This window comes from Malaclemys terrapin, chromosome 13 (assembly GCF_027887155.1).
Source record: "Malaclemys terrapin pileata isolate rMalTer1 chromosome 13, rMalTer1.hap1, whole genome shotgun sequence".
Taxonomy (NCBI): Eukaryota; Metazoa; Chordata; order Testudines; family Emydidae; genus Malaclemys; species Malaclemys terrapin.
The window spans coordinates 37,395,602-37,410,119 of record NC_071517.1 but is presented as its reverse complement, the minus strand read 5'-3'; the positions used below and the strand labels follow the sequence as shown (position 1 = coordinate 37,410,119).

The 14,518-nt window shown below is 50.8% G+C and overlaps 1 protein-coding gene across 1 annotated transcript; it reads left to right on the top strand.

Annotated features, from left to right (window-relative positions):
* Positions 1-1,648: 1,648 nt before the first annotated feature.
* LOC128847768 (zinc finger protein RFP-like) lies at positions 1,649-14,319 on the top strand. Its single transcript, XM_054047460.1, has 8 exons — positions 1,649-2,065; positions 3,025-3,120; positions 4,903-5,133; positions 6,310-6,332; positions 10,798-10,913; positions 11,524-11,553; positions 11,856-11,873; positions 12,514-14,319. Exons 1-8 carry the CDS (start codon positions 1,649-1,651, stop codon positions 13,026-13,028), a joined length of 1,446 nt encoding a protein of 481 aa, XP_053903435.1. The 3' UTR covers positions 13,029-14,319.
* Positions 14,320-14,518: the final 199 nt, after the last annotated feature.

Below are 14,518 nucleotides of genomic sequence, written 5' to 3'. Positions count from 1 at the left end.
TACCGCGAGGCAAAGGAGGCCAACAGCCTTGCAGGGGCTGACTCCTGGGCCCATCGTCCTTGGCACAGACCCCACCACCACCCTGTGGACGTCTCCTGGGTCCTGGAGGAAGGAAATCTGGCAGCACACAGTGATGTTGAGCTCCCTGAGGTTGCCTACAAACAAGCTGGAGTTCTTCCAGTTCCAGACAAGCCTGGACAGAGAACCCCCTGGGGATGGGGAAGGGAGCTCAGGTGCATGTCAAGGTTCCTTCCCCACTCTGAACTTTAGGGTACAGATGTGGGGGACCTGCATGAGAAGCTCTAAGCTCAATTAACAGCTTAGATCTGGTCTGGCTGACACCACTCCCAAGCACTAATCCCTTCCCTGGGTAGCCTTGGGAGACTCTTCACCAATTCCCTGATGAACACTGATCCAAAACCCCTTGGATCTTAAAACAAGGAGAAATTAACCATTCCTGCTCCTTTCTCCCACCCAGGGCCGGCTCCAGGCACCAGCCCTCCAAGCATGTGCTTGAGGTGGCACCTGGAGGGGGGGGGGGGCGGCACTCACCCGGGGAGAGCGGGGCCGCGGCCGGGCTCGCCGCCCTCCCCCCAGCGCTCCGGCCAGCCGGGGAGAGCGGGGCCGCGGCCGGGCTCGCCGCCCTCCCCCCCACCTACGTTCCCCGCTGGGGCGGGGGGCGGCAAAAAAGCCAGAGCCAGCCCTGCTCCCACCGACTCCTGGTGGATCCAGATCCAACCCCCTTGGATCAAAAAAAACAAGGAAAAATCAATCAGGTCTTAAGAAAAAGGCTTTTAATTAAAGAAAAGAAAAAGAAAACCCTCTGGGAGAGATTAGCATACCAGCTACTCTCACAGACAACAGATTCCAAACACAGAGGATGTTCCCCTGGGCAAACCCTTAGTTACACAAAAAAAATACCCAAATACCCAATTTGACTATTCCTCTAATTGCACAAGACAGATTACAAAGAAATAAACATAAACCTATTTATTTCCTTCACTAATACTCACTACTTAATAAGGGGCTGAATTCTGGAGCTTTCCACTCCGGTCAAAAGTGAAACTCTACAGACAAAGGGAACTTTCCTCCTTCCCTTTGAACCATCTTGTCCTCCCATTGGTTCCTCTGGTCAGGTGTCAGCTAAGCTAGGTGAACTTCTTAACGCTTTACAGGTAAAAGAGGCATTAAACCTTAACTATCTGTTTATGACAGGTGGGTACATTAATACACACTTCTTTTTTCTGTTTACATGCTTTATGGGTTTTCAATCCTCCCCCTCTCTCTCCATCCCCTTCCTTTGCCCCCTTTTATATGGTGGCTGCGTGCACAGACGCAGAGAGGGAATGAATTGCCGTTTGAAGTAGACTCCCTATTTTAAAAACGTGCTGTGGTAATAAAAATAAGGGGTATGATAAGCAACTTTTTAACTCAGCTGTTATTTATTTATTTATTTTTGAGATGAGCAGTCTTCCCAGTAGAGAGAGGGTCACCTTTCTCATCAGAGCCCACAGGGGCTGGGAGAACTCACAGACACAGCTGATTCTATCACAGCCAATGAGACAGACCCAGGAAGGGAGACACCAATTCCTGTCCCAGATGGTTGGAAATTGAAACTAACTTTTGGTTACCCTTCCCACGAGGAGCCATGGCTGCAGAGAGCCCTGCAGAAAGTCTCCAGGATGAACTTTCTTGTCCCATCTGCCTGGAGTATTTCAAAGATCCAGTGATTATTGAGTGTGGGCACAACTTCTGCCGGGCCTGCATCAGACAGTGCTGGGGGGAGACAGAGCCAAACTTCTCCTGCCCCCAGTGCAGAGAAACCGCCCAGCAGAGAAACCTGCGGCCCAACCGGCAGCTGGGGAAGGTGGTGGAGTTAGTGAAAGGACTGAGGCTCCAGGCGGTGACAGAGTGCGATGGACAAAGAGTGTGTGAGAGGCACCAGGAGGCTCTGAAACTCTTCTGTGAGGAGGATCATACCCCCATCTGCGTGGTGTGTGATAAATCTAAGGCTCACAGATCTCACAAAGTGGTTCCCATAGAGGAGGCTGCCCAGGAGTACAAGGTAGGAAATCTCCTCCCAGCATCAGTGTTTGTACCTACCGGGTTTTTCAGATCTATTTCCAGGCCCAGAGTACAGCTGCTCATGCAGACATCATGAAGCCTGCGGCCATAATTGTGGGTTCCCAGGCTTTCCAATGTTTGGGTTTCCTTCTAGTGTCACCGGAACTCCTCATGTCCTGCTGTCATAAAGGATGTTTTTTGGTTTTTTTTTTTGCTAACTACAGTGTTGTGATAAAGATTTTTAACCTTACACATGGATCTCTGCTCTGACTTGAGGACTAATTTCCAGGGGTGGGTGGGGAAAAATATTCATTCTCTTGTGATGCCCTTTTCCTCAGCTAATATTTCTGTTCCAACACACGTTCCTGCTGAGCGGGACACACCGGAACCAGCACTGCCAGCCCCCACCCTTCTAAAATCCTGAGATCTTTGAAAAGATTCAGTCAGACTCTGGGAATTGATCCTCCCACGCTCTGCTTCATTCATTTCAAACCAACAGAGAAATAACTTGATTCTTGGTCCCCAAAAGATGCTGGTGGATGCGAGGTGAGGCAGGGGTGTAGTCAGAGCTCCTGACTGGTGGACAGATGATGAACAATTTTTGGAGCAAACGTGACACCATCTGTTTTACTAGGATCAGCAATGTGAGAGCAGAGTTGTAGGAAAGAGATCGTTACTGAGCACACTGAGAGGCACTAGGGTTTGTATATTGGCAGCCAAGGCCCAGTTTGTGCTCCTAGCCCCCAGGTGTCAGAATGAACTTGCTCTCCTCTGTTACTTGCTGCTTTCCCCCAGTTCCTGCAGTGTCCGTGGCCTGGCCTGTGAGTTGCCATGTGGGTGCTCTCCCGGCCTGCTGCTGGGTTAAACAAGCTGGAAAACTAAATCTGTGTAGCAACATTAGGGGGGGGGGGAATAATTGCTCCTCAAGCTCCAAAAGAAAAAATATTTGTCTTTGCCCAGGAACAATTCCAGACCCGACTGCAGGCTTTGAAGGAAGAGAGAGAAAAGCTCCTGGGATGGAAACTGTCAGGAGAGAAGAGAAGCCCAGAGTACCTGGTAGGTTCCCAGTGTTGTTACCCAGCAGGGCCATGGGGATGTATGTCAGTGAGGGAGGTTTGTGCGTCTCTCTGGGGCCGTGTGCTGCGGGTTTGGGTTCGTGCGTGTCTGTCTCTGTTCCCCTCTGTGGGCTGGAGTGGGACTGCGACTCCTTGCCTGGCTCTGGGGCTGGGGCAGATTCCCCAGGAGCTTTGGGCAGCCTTGGGACAGGGCAGATGCTGATCGAATCCAGCAGCAGGTGCAGCCTGTGCTCCCCTCTGCTCAGAATGGACGGGATGTGGGGTCATGGCCCTGCCTCCTCCCTTCAGCTCTGGCAGTGCCAAGGCTGCGTTAATGGTCCATCCCCAGCTATCAGAGAGGCCTGCTCGGCTCAGCTTCAGGCTTCATCTTTGTCTGTCTCTGCCCACGCTGTCTCTTTCACTCTATGCAGTGCCCTTGTAGCCCTGTTGCTCCCGGGATATTGGAGAGACAAGGGGGTGAGGTGAGATCTTTGATTACAACAATTTCTGTTGGTGAGAGAGACAAGCTTGCACACTACCCAGAGCTCTTCTTCAAATCTGGGCTGGAGAGCTCTGGGTGGCTTGAAAGCATCTTTGGAACGACTTCTGTCGGAAAGAGAATCAAAGATATCACCTCATCCCTTGTGTCTCTCTCTATTATTGATGAGCACTAGAGAGTCAATAGCTGAGTGACAGCCAAGCTCTCATGCTAAGCGCTGATGGTTTCACAGTGCTCTAAAACTCACCTGCTTCCTGACGTTGTCTTTGAAAATCACTGTGCCCCATCCAGGCCTGAGACAGGATTATTGGACTGAATCAGGAGTTATGTGGCCAAGGGGCTGCACAGGTGAAGGGCTCAGACGAAAAGAACCTGACATTCAATTTGTCTCCCATTCTTATAACTTTTCTGGGCCCGCCTATGGCTCAGATCATAGCACCGATCCCCAACTGATCTGGGTCTGATTGAATTTCACCTTGGCTAGTGTCTGGCACCCAGGGCCACACCAGGGAAGCAGCACCCTAGAAGTTATAAGTCTTTCAGTCTCTGTAAATATGCATACATCATGGATACGCACACAGGAAAGTGATATGAGCATGCTCCAGGAGACAGGTGCACCTCAAGCCAGTGTGCGGAGCTGTAGCAGGCAGCTGTGGAAAGGGGGCAGAATTAAGGTTGGGTGGCAGGCGCGACCTTTACTCTGCAGTCCCTTGTTTTCAGAGCTGTGTTTGTCTTCGCTTCATTCTTGATTTCATGGTACAAGTTTATAGCCTGGGGCTGCACTAGAGATCCTGATCTCTGCAGTAGAGATCCTGATCTATGCACTAACACAGTTAGCTTTTAGGCACTGAATTCTCATGTCTCTCCAGAGGTGTGGCTGGGCGTCCCTCCGGGGCATGTGAATATCAGGAGTTTCCTCAGTGAAACTTGGGAGTTTTGGTTTGTTTTCTTCTTGTGTGTTTTCTTTACCCCCTTCAGTCTCTCTCAGGAAGTCTCTGCTCATGTACCTCTGAATCCTGCCCTTTCTACTGCTGGAAGGATTGAGATTGTCACAGTTCACTGATCACAAACAGAAACAAACCATGTCAGATGGGAAGGAAATTTAGGATAAGGTGGGACTTTCTAGGAAAATCTCTCTGGTCAAATGAGGAAAGTTTCCGTCTGCTTTTGAGGTGTTGAATATTTAGAAATTCCCCCTCCTGCTCAGAGGGCTGTGTGAAATCTCCTCTGCCTGTCAGTGTGTCCTTGATGTGCCCTTTCCCTCTTTGTGCCTCATCTTTACAGGGAAAGACAGAAGCTGAGAGAGAGAAAATTGTGGCTCAATTTAAGAAGCTGCACCAGTTTCTGGAGGAGGAAGAGCAACTCCTGCTGGCCCGACTGGGAGAGCTGGAGAAGGAGATTGTGAAGCTGCAGGATGAAAATATCACCAAACTCTCCGCTGAGATTTCTCGTCTCAGCGAGCTGATCAGCGAGATGGAGGGGAAGTGCCAGCAGCCAGCGAGTGAATTCCTGCAGGTGAGCCCTCAGAGCCTTGGAGATATTTGGGAAATGGATGACCGGGGAGACCCATGTGGCTTGGAGTGCAGGATCCTAACACTACAGTAGAACTCCCTGTTTCTAGTTTTTACATAGGAATCCTCTCTCTCGCTCTCTCTTTAATGGTACCTCATTTTATTGTTATGAACGACTGTTAAAATGTGAATTCTCTGGTTTATGATCACTTCCACTTGCTTCTGTTTTATTATTCTCTTTTGTTTTATTAGTAATTTGATTAGGGGTATGGAACAGCTTCCATCTGAGCAGAGATTAAAAAGACTGGGGAGTGTTGAGCTTAGAAAAGAGGTGACTAAGAGGGGATATGATGGAGGTCTATAAAATCATGACTGGTGCAGAGAAAGTGAACAGGGAAGTGTTTTTTACCCCTTCACATTACACAAGAACCGGGGGTCACCCAATGAAATTAAAAGGCAGCAGGTTCAAAACAAACATAAAGATGTGCTTCTTCATAGACCTCACAGTCAACCTGTGGAACTCATCGTCATGGGATGGTGTGTACGCCAAAAGTATAACTGGATTAAAAAAAGAATTAGAGAAGTTCATGGAGGATAGGTCCATAAATGGCTGTTAGCCAAGATGGTCAGGGACACAACCCCATGCTCTGGGTGGCCCTAAAGCTCTAACTCCCAGAAGCTGGGACTGGGGATGGATCACTTGACATTACTCTGTTCTGTTCATTCCCTCTGAAGCATCTGTCAGAAAACAGGAACTGGGCTCGATGGGCTGTCAGTCTGACCCAGTATGGCCGTTCTTGTGTTAGGAGTGAAGGAATCTGGGAGAGGGACCCCTTTGTAGGGTTTAGATTTTAATTGTCTTTTTTATAGTGTTCTGGGTCCATTTCTGGCCCACATCCCTGCGGGAGCAGAGCCCGTTAATAACACACATGAATTCATCCATCTCTCCTGAGGCAGGGAAATATTTAAATAATGTGATCCTCATTTCACGGAGAGAAAGGGGGACTCTGTTTTGGAAATCATCCCAGGCCAGCTGCCATTCTCCCTATGACACCACCAACACCCCTGAACCAGGATCATAGTGTGGCCCACCCCAGCCTCTTCTCCACCAGCCGACTTCCTTCTCCTGGTTATCACTCGTAACTGAACTCTTTGTTCTCTGTCCCCTCCCCCTCTCTAGGACGTCAGAAGCACCTTGAGCAGGTATGTGGCTCCGTCTCACTCTCAGGGACATGTCGCTGTGTGGGGGAGGGGCTTGAGCCCCATGCGAGGCCCCCATCACCTCAGGGCATCACGGCCAACTGTGAGGGGCAGTGTCACCCCTCAGATCCAAATCTCCCCTCTTCAGATGTTACTCCTGGGATTGATACTCTTTATTCGAGACGGTGAGATGACGCATGAGGGCTGGTTAATAGACCAGAATAGATCCATTAAATCTCTTGTGTCCCAGGGAACGGGAATACGAATGCTTCCAGATCAGCAGTGTTCAAATATGTCCAGCTTGTGTCCATTTGGCGCCCTGCGGGAGGTGATTTGGGGTTAGTGCAGTGGTTCTCAAAATCTTGTACTGGTGACCCTTTTCACATAACAAGCCTCTGGGTGCGACCCCCCTTATAAATTAAAAACACTTTTAAATATATTTAGCACCATTATAAATGCTGGATGCAAAGCGGGGTTTGAAGTGGAGGCTGAGGGGTCTTTGCCTCTAGTTTGAGAACCCCTGGGTTAGGGTCTCCATCCATTTCTTACTGGGCAGGAGTCCACACCACAAAGCTTAGCGGAGTCAATGCAGCTTGCTGGCCCATCTGCCTGCTCCACTTCCCCTCGATGTCGTCTCTCCCCAGGTCATGCTGGAAACAAACTGGGCCGCAGCGGGTGAAGCTTGTGCTGCCCTTGCCTGAGCGGTACCTGCTCTGAGGCCAGGATACATAGAACAATCCAGCCTCCAGGCCCCGCAGTCAGTACTGGGTTTACCATAGCACCATGGGGCTGGGCCCAGGCTCCAAAGGGGCCCCGGCCTGCTCTTCTCCGCCCCCCACTCTCTCCTGCAGATACCATCAGCGTTAGTGTGCAGCTGATTTCACAACCCGTGGACTCCCAGAAATCCCTTTTCGGTATCCCCCTGCACCACTGTGATCACCCCTTCGCTATAGATGTGAAACTTGATTGGCATATATGGTCATTCTGATCAACAGCTGTATGTGGAGACGCTGGGTTCCCCCGGGTCCCCCCCACACCTCTTCCCTTAGTGTTGAAAGGGGACCTGTAGCTCAGCGCATCTTGGATTCCACAGCTGCCTGGGAAGCCAAAGCTGCAATGTGAATCCACGTGATCGCTTTTAGTTCACAGCCCCAGCTCTGCCTGCACGCTGGGCATCAGTGTAATTCTTGCTTTCCCCCAAGGAGATCAGACCCACTCCATATGTCTGACACCCCAGGAAATGGAGAAATCAATAATGCATAGATTCCAAGGCAACAAGGGATCATCGAGATATAATCTCGTCTGCCCTCTTCTAGACAAGCCTAGAGACTTACCTCGGAGCTTTTAGAAAAACATCCCGTCTTGATTTAACAATGGGCAGTGAGGGAGAATCCACCAGAACCCTGGGTACATATTTCCAGTGGCTAATTACTTTAAAATATAAAGGCACTTGGGTTTGTTTTCTTTATAATAATATTTCTGCCACTGTATCCAGGCAGGCAACTAGTTGAGTGAGACTGAAAGACAGAGGAAGAGGTATATGCGCCCAAGCAGCCAATGGCCTATACGAGCATTAATGTCAAGTTTTGGGTTGCGCTAGTTGCTGGGCAGCGGCTGTTTAACCAGCATTTCAGCTGGGAGCATTTCTAGTTTGTGCATTTCAAAGTCTGCCTTTGCTGCAGAAGAAAATCCAGCCAGTGATCAATCTCTGGTCATTATTTTAAACACAGCTTTGGGATTCAGAGGGGAGAGCCAGAAGGAGATTTTGTCTTTCAAGGAGGCTCTGCTGCTATTTTAGGGTGAAAGGGTGTAGCAATAATTAGTGACAGCACAAGCTAATCAACCCTCTGCAATCACATCCGCCAATTCCTTTAGCACCCTTGGATGCAGCGCATCCGGCCCCATGGACTTGTGCTCGTCCAGCTTTTCTAAATAGTCCTGAACCACTTCTTTCTCCACAGAGGGCTGGTCACCTTCTCCTCATACTGTGCTGCCCAGTGCAACAGTCTGGGAGCTGACCTTGTGCGTGAAGACAGAGGCAAAAAAGCATTGAGTACATTAGCTTTTTCCACATCCTCTGTCACTAGGTTGCCTCCCTCATTCAGTAAGGGGCCCACACTTTCCTTGACCTTCTTCTTGTTGCTAACAACCCTTGCTGTTACTCTTAACATCCCTTGCTAGCTGCAACTCCAAGTGTGATTTGACCTTCCTGATTTCACTCCTGCACGCCTGAGCAATATTTTTATACTTCTCCTTGGTCATTTGTCCAAGCTTCCACTTCTTGTATGCTTCTTTTTTGTGTTTAAGATCAGCAAGGATTTCACTGTTTAGCCAAACTGGTCACCTGGCATATTTACTATTTGTTGTCAGACGGTACCGGTGTGGTGCTCTGCTCTGTTCAATGTTGATATCAGTCGGCTGCGTGCGTGTGTTCCCTCTGTGTGCTGCCCCGGCTTTGCGCAGATAGCTGACCCAGCAGACCCCGAGAGAACCCCCAATGAGCACAGACTCTCCAGCTCCTCAGATTAGATATCCAAGGTGCTGCTAAGGTGCTGCTAGCTAGTACATAGGTGCTCCCTGGCAATGGACTGGGTCAGTCAGTGGCAGGACTTTCCACTGCCCCCTAGGCCAGACAAAGACGTCCATTCAGGGGTGCATTCTTATACACAGATACAAACAAGTTACACATCACTCCCGACGTATTGAGGTGCAACCCCCCTACGTAGTATGGTGCCGCCTCTCACCTTGTACATGTTGGTTTGAACAAACCAACTCTATCCATCATATTATCCTTTTGTCCCTGTCCTTGTTATCTGTGTGGAATGTGCAAGTAGTGGAGTGTTCTGGTATCTCTAGTGTCCAGTACCTTTTAGATATGTGTATTTTTGCAACATCAGCCCTTTCGTTGCCAGCTTCTGTGAGCAGGGCCTGCCTCTGGCTCCCAGCTTAATTTTGCTTTATGTTAGCAACGTCTTGACCATTACGTTAGTTCAGGCCTTAGGCCTCATACCAGGCCTCTGATAAGGGTTTATGTTTCAGGGCCTCATCTTACGACACTATTCTTTCTACACATCGGGATGGTTTGTTCCTGCAACCTCAATAAGGAAGGAAGGGGGGGAGGGGAGATGAAGCAGTGGGGAAGGGGCATGGGATGGGGAAGAGAAGGGGATGGGGGAAGCGGGGGTAAGGGGGGGGGAGCTGGAACCCAGCATGCGGCATCCCCTTGGCAGAAGCTGGGGCTCCCCTATTAAGCAGGCCCATCGAACCCTCATCCTGACAAGCCCCACCTCCCCTGCATCTGTACCACCGCGAAGAGCCCCAACCACTTGCACTCGGACCCCCACCGAAAGGAACCCCACCTCCCCTGCATGTAGACACCCCTCTCCCCCCCGCTGAGCCCCAAACACCTTCACCTGGATCCCCTGCAAAATCCCATTGCCCCTGCACCTGGAACCTCCCAATGAGCTTCTGTGCATCCAGATCTCCCACTGAGCCGCCCACACCCAGATTGCCCCACAGAGAACTCTCTTACCCCCACCTGGATCCCCCCACACTAAGTCCTTCTGCACTTGGATCCTGCTGCCGGGCTGAGCCTGCTCACCCACACCTGGTGCACCTGGCACAGGGAGACAGGGCCCCAGGGTGTTTCTGGGGCAGGCCTGGCCCTTGCATTGTGTCAGGGTCGGGTGCAGCCTCACTGCCGAATCCCTGTCCTGGGGTGGGGTGGGGTGGGGTGGGGGAAGGCTGCAGGGTAATCTCCCACTTCCATGCAACCCATGGTCTGTGCTCCCCACTGCCATGTTGGAGCCTCCACATTTATTTATTGACAAATAAAATTTGCAGAATTTTAAAATATTGTGCACAGAATTTTTAATTTTTTGGTGCAGAATGCCCTCAGGAATATGGGGTGCTGTGCAGCTGTGATGGTGGAACTGTGAGGAAGGTGGTGGGCAGTGGGGAGGTCTACGGGCAGGGGGCGCTGGGCGAGTGGAGTGCAGGGTGCTGTGCAGTTGTGGGAGGCCAGTGGGGGAGGTCTCTGGGAGGGGAAGGGGGCTTGGCATACAGATCTGTGGTGGAGATCTTTGGGAGAGCGGGCACTGGGCATAAGGGTAGGGCACTGGGCAGGGGGGCGGTGTGGTGCAGGCCTGCCCTCAAGGGGAAGGGGCATGCTGGCAGCACAGGGCTGGGCAGGCCAGTGTGCATCTGGCATCTGCAGGATTGTAAACAGTGCCCGCCTGCTGGGCCGCACCTGCCATGCTGTGCCTCATTGCCCCCAACCCGCCCTTCACTCTGGAGACTGACCATTCCGCCCCCCCTGCACCTTGCCCCATGCAGGCCCACAAATATCTTTGGCGCCGGGCCCACAAAAAGTTCATCTGGCCCTGCCCGCAGTCCAGCAGCTTTCCCTGAAATACAGAAAAAATCGTGATTTAAAATCAATTAAATAGAGAATTCTGTTTCTCTCCAGGTGCCAGCAGGGGAAGTTCCAGCAGCTGGTAGAGATTTCTCCTGATCTGGCAAAGAGACTTGGTGATTTTACCCAGAAAAACATTGTACTAAAGGAGACTCTGAGGAAATTCCAAGGTACTGAGCAGGGATTGAAAAAGGAAAATGGAGTCTGATCTCTGTGAATGTTGGAGGAAACGGGCTGTGTCCAATTAGCTGCGAATGTAAAACCCAATTTAAGAACATGGAAGAAATATAGACAAAGTTTTGAATTAGCTAAGAAATTTCCCACCAAGATATAAGATATTTATGGAGGAACAACAATAGTCCAAATGTGATTGTCGCCTTCCTTGCCCTTATTCTTGAGGACTGCTAAGTACTTGGTTGAGTGAAACCCTGTGCTAATGCAAAGGGCTCCGTCTTCTCTTCCTGAGTCTGTTTCATTCCAGTCTGACCTGTCTAGGAATTTTCTCTTGTAAAAAGGCGAGAAACACTAAATGCCACATAAGCCGTGTTTATAACTATGTTGTTAGTGCTGAAAGGGGTCCATAAGCCTGATACTGGCCCTCCTCCATATGGGCGAGTTTTACACAGTCTCTCTCTGTATTTCTCTCTCTGGGTCTCCCTGCCTTGTCCCCTCTGTTTATGGCCCAGAACTAAAGCACAGTTATTCTGATTAATTGTAGAAATCCTGCATGAAACATAATTTTGATACCATGAAATCTTTTTCTCTCCCTCTCCTCCCTAGATGCTCTGATGTTTGAACTGCAGACAGCGAGTAAGTGGATCTCTGGCAAAAGGGGGTAGTGGAATGGGTGGGGTTTTAGATGGATTGAGTGAAAAGGACAATTTGTGTTTGTGGCACTGGATTCACATGAGGAAGAAGCTTCTTAGATCAAACAAAACAGAGGCCCCCATCCATAGAGTGAGCACTGCAAGGTAGGGGGCTGGCCTTAAGCACTCTAATATATATTAAACCTTTAATTGGTGTACAATGTTTTGATTGAATGAGGGCTTTGACTCCTCCATTATGCTGAGGGGGTGGGTGCCTGGTCTGACCCTTCCTCGGTGTGTCCATAGGCCATCGCCCCCTTTTGTGTCTCTCCCTGTGGGTCCCACCTCTCCCTTCCCCCATGGCTCTTGGGTTGCCAGCTAGGCCCCTCCATCCTCTCTGTCTTTGGGAGGTCTTCCGTGGACACTGCCTCCTCCTCTCCCATTCTCCATGGGCTGGGGGCCCTGCCCTGGTGTACCCACCAACTCCCCCCCACCCCCTTCCACCCAGGGCTACTACCTCCTCCCCTTGTCCCAGGTGCACTGGGGTTCGTGCTCCCCTCTCTGCTGCCTCCTTGATTCCCTCTGACTGGAGGTGTCTCCCCAAGAGGCGGCTGAGGCTGATGGCCCTTCGGTCCCACCCCAGGCTCTGCTGCCTGCCCCGCCCCGCCCTGTCCCTGCTGCTGGGAGTGGGGAGCCGCAGCACGGGGAGCAGGAAGATGCAGCGGGGAGGAGATGGAGATGCAGAATCTGCAGCTATAACTGTACCTCTAGGCCCTGGGAGGTGGGAGCCGCGGTGAAATCCCTGCTCAGCCCCAGCACCGAGGCAGCTCCCTGAGACCCAGGACAGAGAGGCAGGAAATCGGGGAGGATCCCAGCCAGGACAGGGCTGCTGGGGAATGTGAGAAATGGTCCCAACCTCCCCAATGGCCAAGCTCTGCCTAACGCTCCGATTCTCTGTCCCCAGTGACTCTGGATCCAGACATGGCTCATCCCGAACTCGTCCTGTCTGCGGATCGGAAAAGCGTGAGACTGGGAGACACACAGCAGCGAGTGCCCAACAACCCTGAGAGATTTGACTGTAATCGCTGGGTGCTGGCCTGTGAGGGATTCACCTCGGGGAGACATTGCTGGGAGGTTGAGATGGGGGATGGGCAATGCTGGGCTGTGGGGGTGGCCAGAGAGTCTGTGAGGAGGAAGCGGGGGTTGAGTTTTAACCCTGAGGAGGGGATCTGGGCTGTGCAGTGGCTGCATGGGGATCAATATCAGGCTCGCACCTCCCCTGAGACCACAGTGTCACTGGGCCGGGTCCCCAGCAGGATCCGGGTTTGTCTGGACTGTGACGAGGGGCAGGTGGCATTTTTCGGGGCTGACAACAAGGCCCCAATCTTCACTTTCCCACCAGCGTCTTTCAATGGGGAGAGAATCCGCCCTTGGTTCTGTTTCTGGGACAGTGAAACCCAGCTGAGACTCTGTTCCTGATGCACAAGGTTATCTATCCCCCTGCAGGCCATGAAATGGGCTTCTCTAGCTTCTGGCACCCTCATTTCTACAACCCGGGAATCTAAAGTGGGCTGGTGACCTGTTCTCCCACCTCCAAAAAACCAACCAACCAAAACTACCCAACCCTCAGGGACATTGACCAGCCTGTTTGTCACTGTTCTCTATGATCCCGGAGGACTCTAGCATTCTGCCTGGTCAGAGAGCAAGAGGAGGAGTCCTGGGTGAGGGAGGACAGTACAGATGGCAAATCTTTGGGGCACGGGAGGGGCAGGAGAAAATGGCTAATCTTCACTTTTGATGAGTGTTTTCTAGAATTTAACGAAGGTATTTTTATATCAAGCCCGCGGAGGTTGTGTTTTCTGGTTCCCACGCTCATTGGCTGCTGCTGGCGTTTTTGTTTTTTCACCAAGTGGATTCCATATCTTCACAGCTGTAAAGATGCTGAAATGTTTGTGTCTCACAATGATTTCTCCTGTCTCCTGCTGGATAAAATATAGCACTAAACCCAGAAGCCATCAGAACTACTTGCTTCACCAGTGTGGGGTTTGTTTGCTTTTTACTGACATGCTCGGTGGGGTCGAGGTTGGTTACAGGCCATTAGCATTGCAAGAAAAGCAACCCCTCTGGAATTGCAACAATACTAATAATCATGTCTCTGCTAGGCCACGTTCAGGTGTTTTCACCCAGTGTCTGTTGGATCCGAATTTCCCAGCCTGGGCGCATCAAGCATTCAGACAGTACAGTGACATGGAGCTAGTTACTGGTCCAAACTTTTCATAGAGGAGGGTCACATGCGTAGTTGTGCGGCACCTCTACTGGCCGTGTTCAGAAATAAAAGGGCATCATCGTCTGTTCGAGACCTTGCACGTATGGTATGTGCTATACAAAATGGCGTCCTGACCCCGCACGTACAGTATGTGTGAGGTCATGACTCATATGGTGTATGAGAGGTCATGCCATGCTGAGGACACCATTTTGTAGAGCTGGTCTCCTGCAGGGACAGATGTCTTCGGGGACCAGACAGAAATGGTCCTGTGGTTGGATCTTGCCCACGGGCCGCCAGTCGAACTAGCCTTATAGGTAGGGTGACCACCCATCCCTGATAGCAAAGGCCTGTCTCTTATTTCATTGATTTGTCCCTTAGGGTGGCCACCCATCCCTTATTTAAAGGGATGTCCCTTGACCACTGTCAGCATTAAATTGATGATGATTGCATTGTATATTTGAGGGCAGTAGGAATTAACACTTGAGAGAAAAGTACATGATGTGCTACGGGAAATGGTGTTTGCCTAAAACATCCTTGAAAATAAAGAATTGCCCCTTATTTTTCATGTGGTCTTCCCTTGTTTCCATCCAGCAAAAGTGATCACTCGGCTTGTTGGTCAGAAGAAGCTAGGCAGATAGGGGGTTTAAAGTTCCTGTCTGTGTAACTGTAACAGAGCATGGCTGTGGACACACACGTCACAGTC

Coding starts and splice junctions, on each gene's coding strand:
- LOC128847768 (XM_054047460.1), top strand. CDS start 1,649: ATGGCTGCAGAGAGCCCTGCAGAAAGTCTCCAGGATGAACTTTCTTGT. Junction 5,134..6,309: donor CAGCGAGTGAATTCCTGCAG/GTGAGCCCTCAG, acceptor CCCCCTCTCTAG/GACGTCAGAAGCACCTTGAG. Junction 10,914..11,523: donor GACTCTGAGGAAATTCCAAG/GTACTGAGCAGG, acceptor TCTCCTCCCTAG/ATGCTCTGATGTTTGAACTG.